Source organism: Telmatherina bonti, assembly GCF_933228915.1.
Source record: "Telmatherina bonti genome assembly, chromosome: 12".
Lineage (NCBI taxonomy): Eukaryota > Metazoa > Chordata > Actinopteri > Atheriniformes > Telmatherinidae > Telmatherina > Telmatherina bonti.
The window spans coordinates 23,569,298-23,583,524 of record NC_136610.1 but is presented as its reverse complement, the minus strand read 5'-3'; the positions used below and the strand labels follow the sequence as shown (position 1 = coordinate 23,583,524).

General features: G+C 40.1%; 1 protein-coding gene across 1 annotated transcript; it reads left to right on the top strand.

Annotated features, from left to right (window-relative positions):
- Positions 1-6,473: 6,473 nt before the first annotated feature.
- On the top strand, positions 6,474-13,306 carry LOC306763315 (cytochrome P450 2J6-like; the record flags this gene model as incomplete). Its single annotated transcript, XM_079250098.1, has 11 exons — positions 6,474-6,635; positions 8,135-8,321; positions 8,543-8,695; positions 8,783-8,943; positions 9,347-9,415; positions 10,141-10,245; positions 11,429-11,567; positions 12,509-12,594; positions 12,683-12,784; positions 12,907-13,048; positions 13,122-13,306. 11 exons carry the CDS (start codon positions 6,474-6,476, stop codon positions 13,304-13,306), a joined length of 1,491 nt encoding a protein of 496 aa, XP_079106224.1.
- Positions 13,307-14,227: the final 921 nt, after the last annotated feature.

The following is a 14,227-nucleotide window of genomic DNA, read 5'->3' as shown; positions in this document are numbered from 1 at the left end:
GGAACCAGGCCTGGACTCAAACCTGGACTAGCTGCATCCAGGTCCTGTAGCCTCTGTACATGAGGCAGCCTCTCAACCACCTGAGCTGATCACCATCCCAAGGAGCTGAGTTAATGATTGAAAAGTGATGTCCTGACTACGCAACTATGTGGGCTATTTCTTTACTTTGTGTGTAAGAAAAAGTTTTGTTGACATGGGACGTACCGATACTAACATGCTGATACCAAATCCAGATGTGCTGGACTTGTCCAGTTTAGGTCTGGTTCTTGAGAGTCCTACTGTCTAACGTGTTGTCCCACAACTTTCCACCTGAGCTTCCAACATTGTGATGATGTTACATTTATATTTATTGTTTTCTCGAATAATTAAGTTTTGAGCTTGTGTATAATTGATAAAAATTATTTTTGCAGCTTTCAGAAACATTTCCTTTCTTTCTTTTGACCTAGACGTGAATGAAGAGGAACACTAATCTTAAAGCATGGGTTGCTAACTGTTTGATGGTTCTTCTTCTTTCTTCTTTAGTTCCTAAATGTTCCCTTTGTCATTGCGCTATATCAGCAAGAGTCTATGCTCTAACTGCGATGTATCATAGAAATGAAAAATTCTGAACAAATGCCTTCTTCATAAATTCATTTTTTATGTTCAAAACATGTTGCCACCTTTGGTATGCCACCCTGCTAACAGGCTCAGATTTTATGTTCGTTGTATTATCTATTCGCAGGTACAACAATGAACTGTGACATGATAGTAAACAGTATTAACAGAGGAGGGCTGTCAGAACAAAAGGTTGATTGTTAGCAACACAGCGCCCGCCAAGCCGAACACTTCACTGTAGAATTAACGCGCCCCGTCATTCACAAGCGGCTGACTAAATTAGTTCACTAATATTGTGTATAACACCACGGTGAATACATGCCGACTTACAGAGTTAGACATAAATAATGACCGCACAATGGGCTCGTGCCCATAGCTAACAAGCTAACATTAGCTCAAAGATAACGTAATTCTCTTGGGAGAGTTATTGTATTCCATAATAAAGATACAATATGTTGAAGTTTCTCAGCGATTCATTAAAAAATATTAACAAACAACAACACAACCACATCTTTGGGCTACTCGTTTCACTCTTACAATAAAAAAGGTAAACTTACACTTTCACAACACTGTCGACGGCCGCCGCCATATTTGCTTATTGCGGTTGTATGAAGTATAATTGCGCATGCGCACAGACGTTGACGCCAGTACTTGCAACAAAGCGAGAAATGAGACGTGCGTGTTTCTCAGCAAACACATTCAACATATGACAGGTTACATAAATAATCCACTTGAAAATAAGTAGAATATAGATTAATAGAAACTATAAGGTAGTTTTGGAAGCAAGTTTTGGATGGGTGGTTATGGATGGAGCAAAAATGCTGCTACTACTACTTCTACTACTACTACTATTACTACTATTACTACTACTACTACTACTAATAATAATATAATAATAATAATTATTATTATAATGTAAAGAAAAGAGTTTGTAGCATAAATTTGCTGCTGCTTCTATTGTGGCCTGTGAGACCAGTATTAAATTAGCCACGCTTTTGAGGACATAAAGATGCTGAATATAAAGAAGCAGTAATCAACAAAGGTATATAAAGTACAAAAGGGCAATACTTACAGTAAATATGGATATGTTTTGACAGAAAGGATCTAAAAACAGGCAGTGATCCTCTGTAACAATATATGCGGCAAAAGATTTAAGTACGGACATCACCATAGAGGGGTCTGGCCATAGTCCAGGACACCAGCGGCCGAATAAGAGTATAAAGGCTCCTGGCCGCTGTACTTCCGGGAGTTTCCTGCAAAATGAATGAAATGATTTAACTAATATACTATGTATTTTATGTGTTTTTTATTTTTGATTTGTTTTTTTTTCTTCAGACTTTGTTGACTGCTGTCTGGATGAACAGGAGAAGGTCAGTATGTGGAACAAGAGTTAGCTCATCAAGTTTAATTTGCTATATGTGGTTGTGTTTGAAATAAATTTAAAATACAGACAGATGAATTAGTTATTTAAATGAAAGTTCAAAAGGTTATAGAGCTTTTTACCTCCACTAGTGTGCATGAAGGACGAAAGGAGGGTATGTTCCCACTACAGGGGGATCACAGTCCTCAGTCTAGGTCAGGTCTGTTCAGAGGTCCTGGAGAAGAGAGTTTACTGGATTATCAAACCTTAGATTCATGAGGAACAGTGTAGCTTTTTTCCTTATCATAGAACAGTAGACTTTCTACACCCTCTGCAGGATCCTGGGAAGGGCATGTGTTTTGTGGACTTGAATAATGTTCATCCATGTCTTCAGGGAGTTCTTTGACAACTGCTTAAAGATATGGAGAGACAGACCATTTGGTAAGGGTAAAGGACTTTTTGGTCCCTGGACGACTGCTGTTAGACCTTTGTCCATGTTGCTGACAGTTAGTTGGATCCATTTCTGGTGAGGGTTGGACTTATCCAGGGCTGTTGCCTATCACTGACTTTGTTTTGGTTTTGGGGGTTTGGGTTTTTTATTGGGGATCCTGCCAAAAGTGCAGTGTTCAACTATCATGGGCAGTGGTGTAGTCCAGGGTATAAGCGGGTATACGGAGTATACCCACTTCTTTTTCAGTCAACATTGAGTAGACCAACTTCTAAACGTTCTGTGATGCTGCTTTTACAATTACAAACGTGTCTACATATGTACCTACGTCGCCCAGCAGCTCAGCTAAGGTTACCCATGCTACACTGGTGCAGTTAGCCATCAGCTGCGTTAACTTTAGCCTGAACATAATAATGACATTATAATGGTATTTGAGATAATAATTTAGACATAATAAAGTTATTTGTATATATGTCTATGAACCTGTCTCTCATTAGTCCGTGTTCCAGGATTGGTTTAGTCATTTCACTAAACTAAACTAGAACTCTTCCTTCCTGAAACCAGAGCAGATGTGACAACGAGCAAATACACAGGTGGATTTTGGAATAAACTAAATGTAGTCTTACATGTCACTTTTTCTGAAACAGTGGTTTTCTGGGCTACTTTTTTCTGTTTTTAAAACAAGGACGAATAACTGAGCGGATACCTACTTCTTGAGGGACCACTACACCACTGATCATGGGGTCTTGTTCACCAGGCAGTGAAGAATGGAGCAGGAGATCAACATGCGGCTCTATATTTGTCTGTCATGGTCGAGCATGAATTGAGCCAAAAGGCAAAGCGCTTGATTTTTTGGTCAAACAATAGTCCTATCCCCACCTCCATAACAAGCCTTGGATAGTGATAGAAGGACAAGATGGCAGATACAATGGCTGAAATGGGTTTTCTCTGCAGAGTATCTAAACTCTCCCTTATAGACAAGTCAAGAAACTCAGTCATCCTGGAGATCAGAGTGGTTTCGTTGCTCCTCTACATCATGAGGAGCCACACAAGGTGGCTCAGGCATTGGCTTAGGATGCATCCTGTTCCCAATGGGAACATTTAGAAAACCTCTGATACACTGGAGGTAGGACAACTGTCAGCTGTCATAGAAACATCTCAGGATTAAAGGTAAGGGTAAAGGTAAAGTGTCTGAGATGAGAGAAGTCTAAACTTCATCCACTGCTGCCTTTGTGACCTGACTTCAGATAAGCAGTAGAAAATGGGCAGATACTTTATTTGTATTCATCTTATCATACTCACTGTCTTGTTGTCAAAGATTAATAGATTTTGCATCCATTAGGTATACCTACAATATTATAACCCACATTCATCAGTGTTTTTTTTTCCAGAGTGGTAAGGATTCTTTTTTTTCAAAGTAAAAGCTCATAGCTACCTGGCTCCAATACGGTGCTGGTACCTACACCACCCAAACACCTTGGTGACAGCTTTCGTTCACATGATGAACTACCCACAAATACAAGGCATGTTTGCACATGTGTATGAGAATGAATGGTTGTAGTGGAAATGCTGGATGTTTGCGTTTTGATGGAAGGTTTGACTCTTTGTCCTCTTCTGTGTACACTAAGCTGATGGATCATTTTATTACAGAATTATGGGATATAAAAAGGGTTGGGCTAATGAAGTGAAAAGAGAAACAAATTAGTCTTTAGTCAGACTTTTTGTAAAGTCATATGTTTTAATGGTAAAGGTTACTGTCTCACAACAATGTCAGGGGAAGACTGATGAGATGTTGAAGGGTAAGGAACAGGCCAGTCTTGAGGACAGAAACAACATGCTGTACATACAGGTACTATATACCATCATAGTTTCCTGATTTAACTTCCAGTTATGAGAGAGACCAAAGTTGTAGAAAGTCTAACATGGTTTAATGTTCTCCTGGTTTCTTTTCAGGGAACAATGATCATCCAGAACCTGACCTCTGTCCTGAAGGAGGAGGGACAGTGGAAGTTCCCTCATGAGTTCAACCCTGAAAACTTCCTAAATGACCAGCAAGAGTTTGTTAAACAAGAAGCCTTCATGCCTTTCTCTGCAGGTATGTTGGAATAAAATAATGGGGTTAAATGCAGCTTAGCCCGAAAAGGCTACGTGGGCCCCACCTTCCGTGGGCTCACCATCTGCGGGACGAGCCATAGAGGTCGGATGCAATGTGAGCTGGGCGGCGGCAGGAGGCGGGGACCCTGGCAGTACGATCTGCGGCTGTAGGTCAAGGAGGGGAAGGAGCCTGGGCTTATGTGCGAGGTTGAGCGGCTGGATGTAGTCGGACTCACCTTGACGCATGGCATGGGCTATGGAACCAGTTTCAACTCCCACCTTCAGCAGAGCTTCAACCATGTTCCAAGTGAGGTGGGGGATATTGAGTCCGAATGGGCTGTGATCCGTGCCTCTATTGTTGAGGTGGCCAGCTGGAGCTATGGCTGTAAGGTTGTTGGTGCCTGTCCTGACAGTAATCCCAGAACTCGTTGGTGGAGACCTGCAGCGAGGGATGCCGTCAAGCTGAAGGAGTCCAATCGGGCCTTCTTGGCCTGTGGGACTCTGGAGGCAGCTGATAGGTATTGGCAGGCTAAGTAGGATGTGGCTTTGGCTATCGCCAAGGTAAAAACTTGGGAGGAGTTCGGTGAGGCCATGGAGAACGACTTCAGGATGGCTTCGAGGTGATTCTGGTCCACAATCCAGCGACTCAGGAGGACGAAAGCAGTACTCCGTCAATGGTGTGTACAGTGGAGATGGGGAGCTGCTGACCTCAGCTTGGGATGTTGTGGGTCGGTCAAGAGAATACTTCAAAGACCCCTCAACTCTACCAACACAACTTCCTATGAGGAAACAGAGCTGGTGGACTCTGGGGTGTACTCTCCTATCTCTGGGCCTGAGGTTGCTGAGGTGGTTAAAAAGCTCTTTGGTGGCAAGCCCCCGGGGGGTGGATGAGACCTGGCAGACACATCTCTGGAGCATCGCATGGACATTGGGGACAGTGTCTCTGGACTGGCAGACAGGGGGTGGTGGTCCCTCTTTTCAAGAAGGGAAGGATGTGCTCCAACTACAGGGGGATCACACTCCTCAGCCTCCCTGGAAAGTTCTATTCAGGGGTTCTGAAGAGGAGGGTCCATCAGGTACTCGAATCTCAGATTGAGGAAGAGTAGTGCAGTTTTCGTCCTGGTTGCGGAACAGTGGACCAACTCTATACCCTCTTTGGGGTCATGGAGGGGGCATGGGAGTTTGCCCAACCAGTCTACATGTGCTTTGTGGACTTGGAGAAGGCGTTTGACCGTGTGCCCCGGAGGCTCCTGTGGGGGGTACTCCAGGAGTATGGGGAACCGGACTCCCTTGTACAAGATGTCCTGTCCCAAAACGAAAGGTGTCAGAGCTTGGTTCGCATTGCCGGTAGTAAGGCTGCCCTTTATCACCGATTCTGTTTATAACTTATATGGACAGAATTTCTAGACGCAGCCGAGGTGTTGAGGGGATCCGGTTTGGTGGCCTCAGGATTGGGTCTCTGCTTTTTGCGGATGACGTGGTCCTGTTTGTGTTGGGCTGGGCTTAGTAGGTGCTGGTAGGACTATTAACATTATGTTAATATGTTGTGTCCTTCATTTTAAGGATAAATGTTTAGTTTTATCTTGGAAATAAAGTCAGTACACATTCTTTCTCTGAGCTCTGTCCTTTCTATAAATAAACTTCACCACAACTGCTGAGCTGAAAGTGGGAACTATGATTTCTTCGTCAGAACAATTCCCTGCACATGAACCTATCAAACATATAAAATTTAAACAACATTTGAAGTTACATATTTCTTTACTTCTGACATTTTTTTTCACCTGATTTTAAGTAGGATCGACCACCTGGGAGAGCAAGAACGCAGCTTTTGTCTCTAAGAATGACATGTTTCTGTTGAAAGGCATCAGTGCTTTTCAATTGAGAGACCACACTGCCAGAGGAGGTGGAGCAAAAGACTGAACCCAGTCTCTGTTTTATTCTAGTCACACAGTTGGTCTCAGCCTAAAACTTGCCACCATGTTCCTGACATTTGTTTTGTTGTTGCTCTGCGTTTGCTTCATCATCCTCTTATTTAAATCTCAGAGGCCTAAGAACTTCCCAACGGGACCCCCGGCTCTGCCCATACTGGGGAACCTGTTGCAGCTCAACCTGGAGAACCCTTTGAAGGACTTTGAGAGGGTAAGAAAAGTTTAATCTCTGGTGCTGCTGTTAAATACTTCTGTTATCTCTGTGCACATCTGGAATGTATTCAATATTGCAAATCATTATGAATATAAAACTTCCATCTTGGATGAAATAAGACCTAAAATGTTTTTTTTTTACTGTCTTCATGCATTGACCTTTATGCTACAACTTATCTGTCCGTCATGCAATAAAATACTTCTGTTAACTCTGTGCACACCTGGACTGTATCCAACTAATACTGCAAGTCATTACTGATGTAAAACTTCCAACTTTATATTAGATGAGACCTGAAAGGGTTTTTCATCGTCATCATGGTTAAAAACCTTTATGCTACAGCTTAACTGTCCTTCATATGAAGGTTACTTTAACTTTTTATTGAGTATTTAACGGACGAATAACATGCAAACAAGATTTAGTTTTAAAGCAGAGAAAAAAATAGCTATATCAAGCAGTGTGTTGTTTGTTCAACTGCAGCTGTCCTGAGGATCAGGTGAGATCAACTTACAGTTCTGTTTCATTCAAGACTCTTCTGCTGGGTACAAACTACCTTTAAAGGGTTACACAAGCATGACCATGCACAATGAAGCTGCACAAACATGATTATATAACCATTTCTTTTACATTCAATATAAAAAACGGAAAGTGAAGCAAAGCACAAAATTAACCCAACAATGATACAGGATGGAACAAGGCAGGACAGGACAAGACGTGATGAACATGACACACTGGCAGGAAAAACTGAATAAGAAAAGAAAGGAAGGAGAAAGAAAAAATCAAGTGTGTACAGGAAAAGACATGTGCATGTTTGTGTTACAATTGGTGGCTTTGAGTGTAAGAAGGTTATAAATGGATTACAGTTTTTTTTAATGACTGGCATGATTGTCATTGTCAGTCTTTTAATTTTCCAGTGCAATATATGTGATATTAGTGGTGTGGATGTTGGTTGCTTAGGAAATTCTGATCAAGCCTGAACTGAGCCGAACAGCATGGAAGGTCTCTGCATTGTAAACAGGTATCTGTGTCAGCCAGGTGTCTGGAAGATAGTGTTGTATGTCCTGGAGAAAGGCTTTTTACACATTTGTTGCCAGGGATCAGAATTGGAAGCGATGGAATACTGACTTGGGTAAAGTCTTTGCTCAATGGGAATGGTTGCAATGTGTTGTTGTTTAGACTGATTTTTTCTTTTATCGGTAATCTTAATTGTTGTGTGATATTTAGTGGGTGAAATCTTTTCATCTGAAATTTTTATTAGATTATATAACAAAATGTAGAATGAAGTATAAACATAAATTATTTGTATATGTAAACTGTTTATAAATGTGAAAAGTCAGAATTATTATAGTGCAAATGGTGTCCACCACGTGGCAGAAGACCAGTATCAGATTATAGACAAGCAGATTTAGCAGGTTCATGGTGAAACACATTTTAGTTCTTTAATCATCTGAAAGATTGAAAAATTTCTTATCCGGATATTTTGTCTGGTTTTCTTTCAGCTGAACAAGACTTATGGAGATGTCTACAGTCTGTTCATTGGCCCCAACCCGGCTGTAGTCATCAATGGGCTGAAGGCCATGAAGGAGGCTATTGTGGTCAAGGCCTCTGATTTTTCAGGACGACCCCAAGACTCACTTGTTAATGATGTTGTTCAAAGAAAAGGTAGAAACTACAAGTCAGAGATCAGTGAGAATGTGCCACAACCCCAACAAGTCAATATGCATTTTGTATCACCATGACTCCCACAATGATTCCCACAATAAATTAAACGCTGGATTGAGGCCTTTGCCTCCCTACAATCATTCCTCTTTACAGATGACATTTCATCAGTAAAAATGTTTCCTCTTGGAATACTTTTAGAAACTGGTGAATCTGAATTTTTTTCTTATTTGTTGACACACTTGCAGGAATTGTTCTAGCAGATTATGGTTCTTTGTGGAGAGACCATCGTCGTTTTGCTCTGATGACTTTAAGAAACTTTGGTCTGGGAAAGCAGTCCATGGAGGAGAGAATCCATAATGAGATTCAATACACCGTTAAAATACTGGAAACCAGCATTGGTATGTCATTGTAGGCTCGTCCATATGTTTGTCAGGTTGTTTTGTAGAGGTCTGGAGTCACACATTTATCTCTTTAATCTTTTTCAGGTAAAACTCTGAGTCCTCAGGTCATGTTCCATAATGCAGCTTCTAACATCATCTGCCAGGTTCTGTTTGGTAAACGCTACGAGTACCATGATGAGACCATCAAAACCATTATTCAGTGTATCACTGAGAATACCAAGTTAATCAATGGACCATGGTCTATGGTGAGTCAGAACACATCTAAGAGTTAATTACTTACACCCACAAGCAGATGTAAAGAACAGAATTCTTTAAAGAATTGTGAGTAGTCATTTAAAAAAATCCCTGCTGGCCACAACAAGCACTGCACTAACTTCACTTTTCATTGTCTGAACTTGCTTCTTGGTAGATAGATAGATAGATAGATAGATAGATAGATAGATAGATAGATAGATAGATAGATAGATAGATAGATAGATAGATAGATAGATAGATAGATAGATAGATAGATAGATAGATAGATAGATAGATAGATAGATAGATAGATAGATAGATAGATAGATAGATATTTAAAATTCAATGACACAGAACATCTTCCTGTTTCTTTCCAAATGACTCATTAAACTAATGATGCATCTGTCTTTGCAGCTTTACGACTCTTTTCACATAATTCGCAACCTGCCACTGCCCTTCAGAAAGACCTTTCAGAATTATGAGGTAATCCCTCTCTCTCTCTCTCCCTCTATCTATCTATCTATCTATCTATCTATCTATCTATCTATCTATCTATCTATCTATCTATCTATATATATATATATATATATATATATATATATATATATATATATATATATATATATATATATATATATATATATATATATATATATATATATATATATATATATATATATATATTTGTTTGTATTTGTGTATTTGTCTTTGGTGGTGATAAATGATTTCTGACATCATGTCTCGGGCTGTAACTGTGAGTTTTAGAACGGGAACATAGTTCTTTGCATAGAACATGCAGGGTTTTTGCTGTGGATACATTTCTTACAAATGCCAGTATAACGTAATCTGTCTTTTACCATTAACCAGTTTAGATCTTTATGAATTTCAGGTACATTTGTTTTAAAGTCACATCGAAGTACAATATTAATACTAAACAATGAAGAAAATGAATGGATAGATGGATATTGCATCCAGCTCAAATGGGCCTTAAGGTTGAACTGGCTCCTCCCACCTCTTAGCTGGGCTTTATAGTCAATGCCTTAACTTTAATTTGTCATCTAATGTAAAGTACCTCATGTTCAGACCAGGATCTGTTAGTGAAACATGACTGATGACCTTCTCCAGGCTCCTGGATAATTTATTATATTAATGTTTTCATGCTATATAAACTAAATGAACATTTTTGATTTGTTTTTGCTTGTCTTCAGACTTGTGGGAATATTGTAAGACAGATGGTGAATGAGTTCAAGAGGACCAGAGTCCCTGGAGAGCCACGACACTTTGTTGACTGTTATCTGGATGAACTGGAGAAGGTCAGTGTGTGGAGCAAGAGTCAGCTCACCAAGTTTAATCTGCTGTGTTATTATTGTGTTTGAAATAAATTCAAAATACAGGCATATTAATTAGTTACTTGAATGAAAGTTCAGAAGATTATGTTGCTTTTCACTACCACCAGTGTGCATGAAGGAAAAAGAAGAGCATGTTCCTACTACAGGGAGATCATGAGGGTTGGTCCAACCTGTGTCCACATATGTTTGGTGGACCTAAAATCTTTAGCAATGTACCTGCCTTGTGAGGAGTGCTTTGGGATTATTAAATGAAAAAATACTTTATTTATCTCTGAACCAAGTCTCTGGTTCTGATGCTACTACCCCAGCAGATGGCTCGGTGAAGCACATAATACTGCACTCTCTGAATTCTTTCTGAGACCTTGTTAGCATCTCGAGCTCGTCCGTTTTGTTAACTAGCGATCTCACAGTACCCATTAAGGTGGTTGGGAGATATGGTTTAAATCTCCATCGCTTTGTCCACTGTCTCAATCCAGCTCTGCAACCTCTTCTCTTTCTTTCAACTCCATTGGGATTTGATGTGTTGGTTCACTGATAATCCTGATTTGGGAGAGGTTAATCAGTTGATCCCGATTGTAAACAAGTCTTTCGTTGCCATGGAGACTCATCACAACATGTCTTGAAAGAGCCAAAAATATGCAGAAAAATCTTCCTTGCAGCACACCCTCCGAACCGGCATGAAATCCTCAGAAACAATACCTAATTTGAGGCAATATCTATGTGAGAAGAGGTTGTACTTTAAAAAAAAAATCAAGATAGCAAGTCAGAGCTACTACAATCTGCTCCCTACAGACGGCACAATCTAGAATGGAATGCTATATTATGGAGTAATAGATCCTCTGTTAAGGCTACAGAGCCTTTTGTTCCTTGTATGACTGATGTCAAACCTTGGTTAACATTACTAAATGGAAGTTGGATTAATTTCCAAACCCCCCAGAACAGTTTTCTTTGCAATATATAAGGCAGTCAAGAACATATGTGCTTTATGTCCATGTAAATGTCACTAAAGTCCCCCAGTAAACAGAGTTTGGGACAGGGACATGCAGGAATCCCTATCCTCTAATAGAATTATTCAGTCAACTTATGTCCGTCAGGTACACCAGCATTCTTATCATTTAAAAGTACATCCTTACTGTTGTGTTTTTAGAGAGGAGGTCAGGATTCTTCATTTTCAGAGGAACAGCTCATTGCAGTCTCTCTGGACATTTACGGCGCTGGAACTGACACCACCTCCAACACCCTGCAGACGGCTTTTCTTTACCTGATGAACTACCCACACATACAAGGCATGTCTACACACCTACATGAGAATGAATGGTTAATGTCGCAGAGAAAGACTTGATATGCTCTCTTGGGTAATTAGACTCTTTGTCCTTATCTGTTTTTTGTGTACACTGGGCTGGTGCATGATGTTATTTTATAAGATTATGGGTTACAAAAGGGTTGAGTTAGGGTGATGCTTCTATCACCCTAGTGAGAATGGGATGCCTTCTTTGACCGTAACAATTCTCTCTCACGTTTTGTTTCATTATACCTTTGGGCCAGTACATTGTTGGTGTATCTGATTCATTGATATTTGTATCTGCATTGAGTTTGCAGCTGCATTGAGTTTTGTATCTTTCTGTCATTTGAATAATGATTCAGTGTGTTGTCCTTGTGGGTTTTTATTGTGTTCAGCTGTTAACAAAAGACATGAGGACACAGTTAGCATAAAAATCTGCCATTTTCAGCATCAGACAGCACTAAACTAACAGGGTTTATAAATTTACAGTCAACACTTTGCTCTAATAACAACTGTTTTGATTACAAAACAAAAAGATTACAAAAAATTGTTACAAATTCTATTTAGTTACAGGTAAATGTATACACATTAACACAGTTAGCTTTGCTGCTAGTTTCCTCAAGCTACCAACATTAAGGAAACCTCTGTTAACTACAGCCAACTTCCCCACTCTTTCAGAGACTCTTCTGCTGTCTAATACTGATACATACATGTTTTATTTATGAATATTTACAAAAAGATAGAAGGGCACTGATCACTGTATGAGACACGCCCTCCAGTGGCCAAATGGAGCAATTACATGCTTATTGCTCCAAGTCATTGTGAGAACATGGAGTAAAATAAAAAAACCAATGGGGTAGCTTGTGTCCAACCTCTATACGCTCATTATCACTTCATTATTTATATGTAATTTGTAAACAATGTTAAACACATTCACTTCCTCAGAACGATGTCAGCAGGAGATCGACCAAGTGTTGGAGGGGAAGGAACAGGCCAGTTTTGAGGACAGAAACAACATGCCGTACATGCAGGTACTGTACACATGAGCTTCCAAGAACTTCAACTATTTAACATTTTCATTCGAAGTCACATACAATATAAAAAAATTTCTTTATCCAGGCTGTGATCCATGAAGTCCAGAGGATCGCCAACACTGTTCCTCTGAGCGTCTTTCATTGCACGACTAAAGACACCGAGCTGATGGGATACTCCATTCCCAAGGTGAGACAGCTTGCATCAATAGGATTTAGCAGGAGAGAGACCAAAGCTGTGGAGAATCCTGTCCTGTCATGACATGAAACATAAAACCTGTATGGTTTTATGTTCTCCTGGTTTCTCTTCAGGGAACAATGATCATCCAGAACCTGACCTCTGTCCTGAGGGAGGAGGGACAGTGGAAATTCCCTCATGAGTTCAACCCTGAAAACTTCCTGAATGACCAGGGAGAGTTTGTTAAACCAGAAGCCTTCATGCCTTTCTCTGCAGGTATGTTGGAATAAAACGATGGATTCAAATGCAGCTCTTCCAAATGACTTTAACCTGGTTTTATTTGTCTCAGGTCCTCGGGTGTGTCCGGGAGAAGGTCTGGCTCGTATGGAGCTCTTCCTCATCATGGTGACTCTTCTGAGGAAGTTCAAGTTCATCTGGCCTGAAGATGCTGGAGAACCAGACTTCACTCCGGTCTTTGGGGTCACTATGACTCCCAAACCTTATCGGATGAAGGTCCAGCTGAGATCAGTGTAGTGACCAGTGGTTTTACGGGAAGATTAACTTTAATTTTATAGTTAAAACTGCTAAATGTTTTATAATGACATATTTTCTGTGCTGCAGTTGGCCGTCATCAGACCAGCTGAATGAAAATACATGAATTCTGGGTTTTTTTGTGGAGGTAAAACCCTGCTGCAATGATCCTAGTGGATGCTGCACCACCTCCTTCTTCACGTTGTATTCATGGTTGTGTAGCAGGTCTGAATGTAAGTTCACATTGATCTGCAACTAAAAATATGGGGTTGGTACAACATAAAAAAAACATAAAAATAATTTCTACCTGATTTATTTTCTATTATTTCAACTAAAACCAAGCTATGATTCAACTTATTTGTCACGTGATCCAAGTGTATTTGTTTCAGTTGGTCTAGTTCAGGGGTCACCAACTCCGGTCCTGAAGGGCTACCATCCTGCAGGTTTTATTGTTTTCCAGGTACAACACACCTGACCCAAACCAATGGCTCATTAACAGGCAGGTGCAGAAGATGACAACAAGTTCTTGGAGAACCTTTTCACTTGGATCAAATGTGTTGTACAAGGGAAACACTAAAACCTGCAGGATGGTAGCCCTCAAGGACTGGAGTTGGTGACCCCTGGTCTAGTTTATAATGTGTTTGCATGTTAACAGTCAACACTGCATGGTCATAAAAGAGTATTGACAAACACTTTGCTAAAATTAATCAACAAACTGGTGATGACTTTGTCATTTATTTTAACTTTTTCAGAAATACTCTGTCTTTCTGACATTCTTTCATTCTGTCAGAAAGAATTAAATGAAATGAAAATGAATAAGAACATGCCTCTTTTTTTTTTAGTATTTGTAAGGTATATGTAACAGTAGCTGGACAGGAAACAGGACCAGAGAGAGCAGGGTAAGACCTGTAGTAATGGGAACCA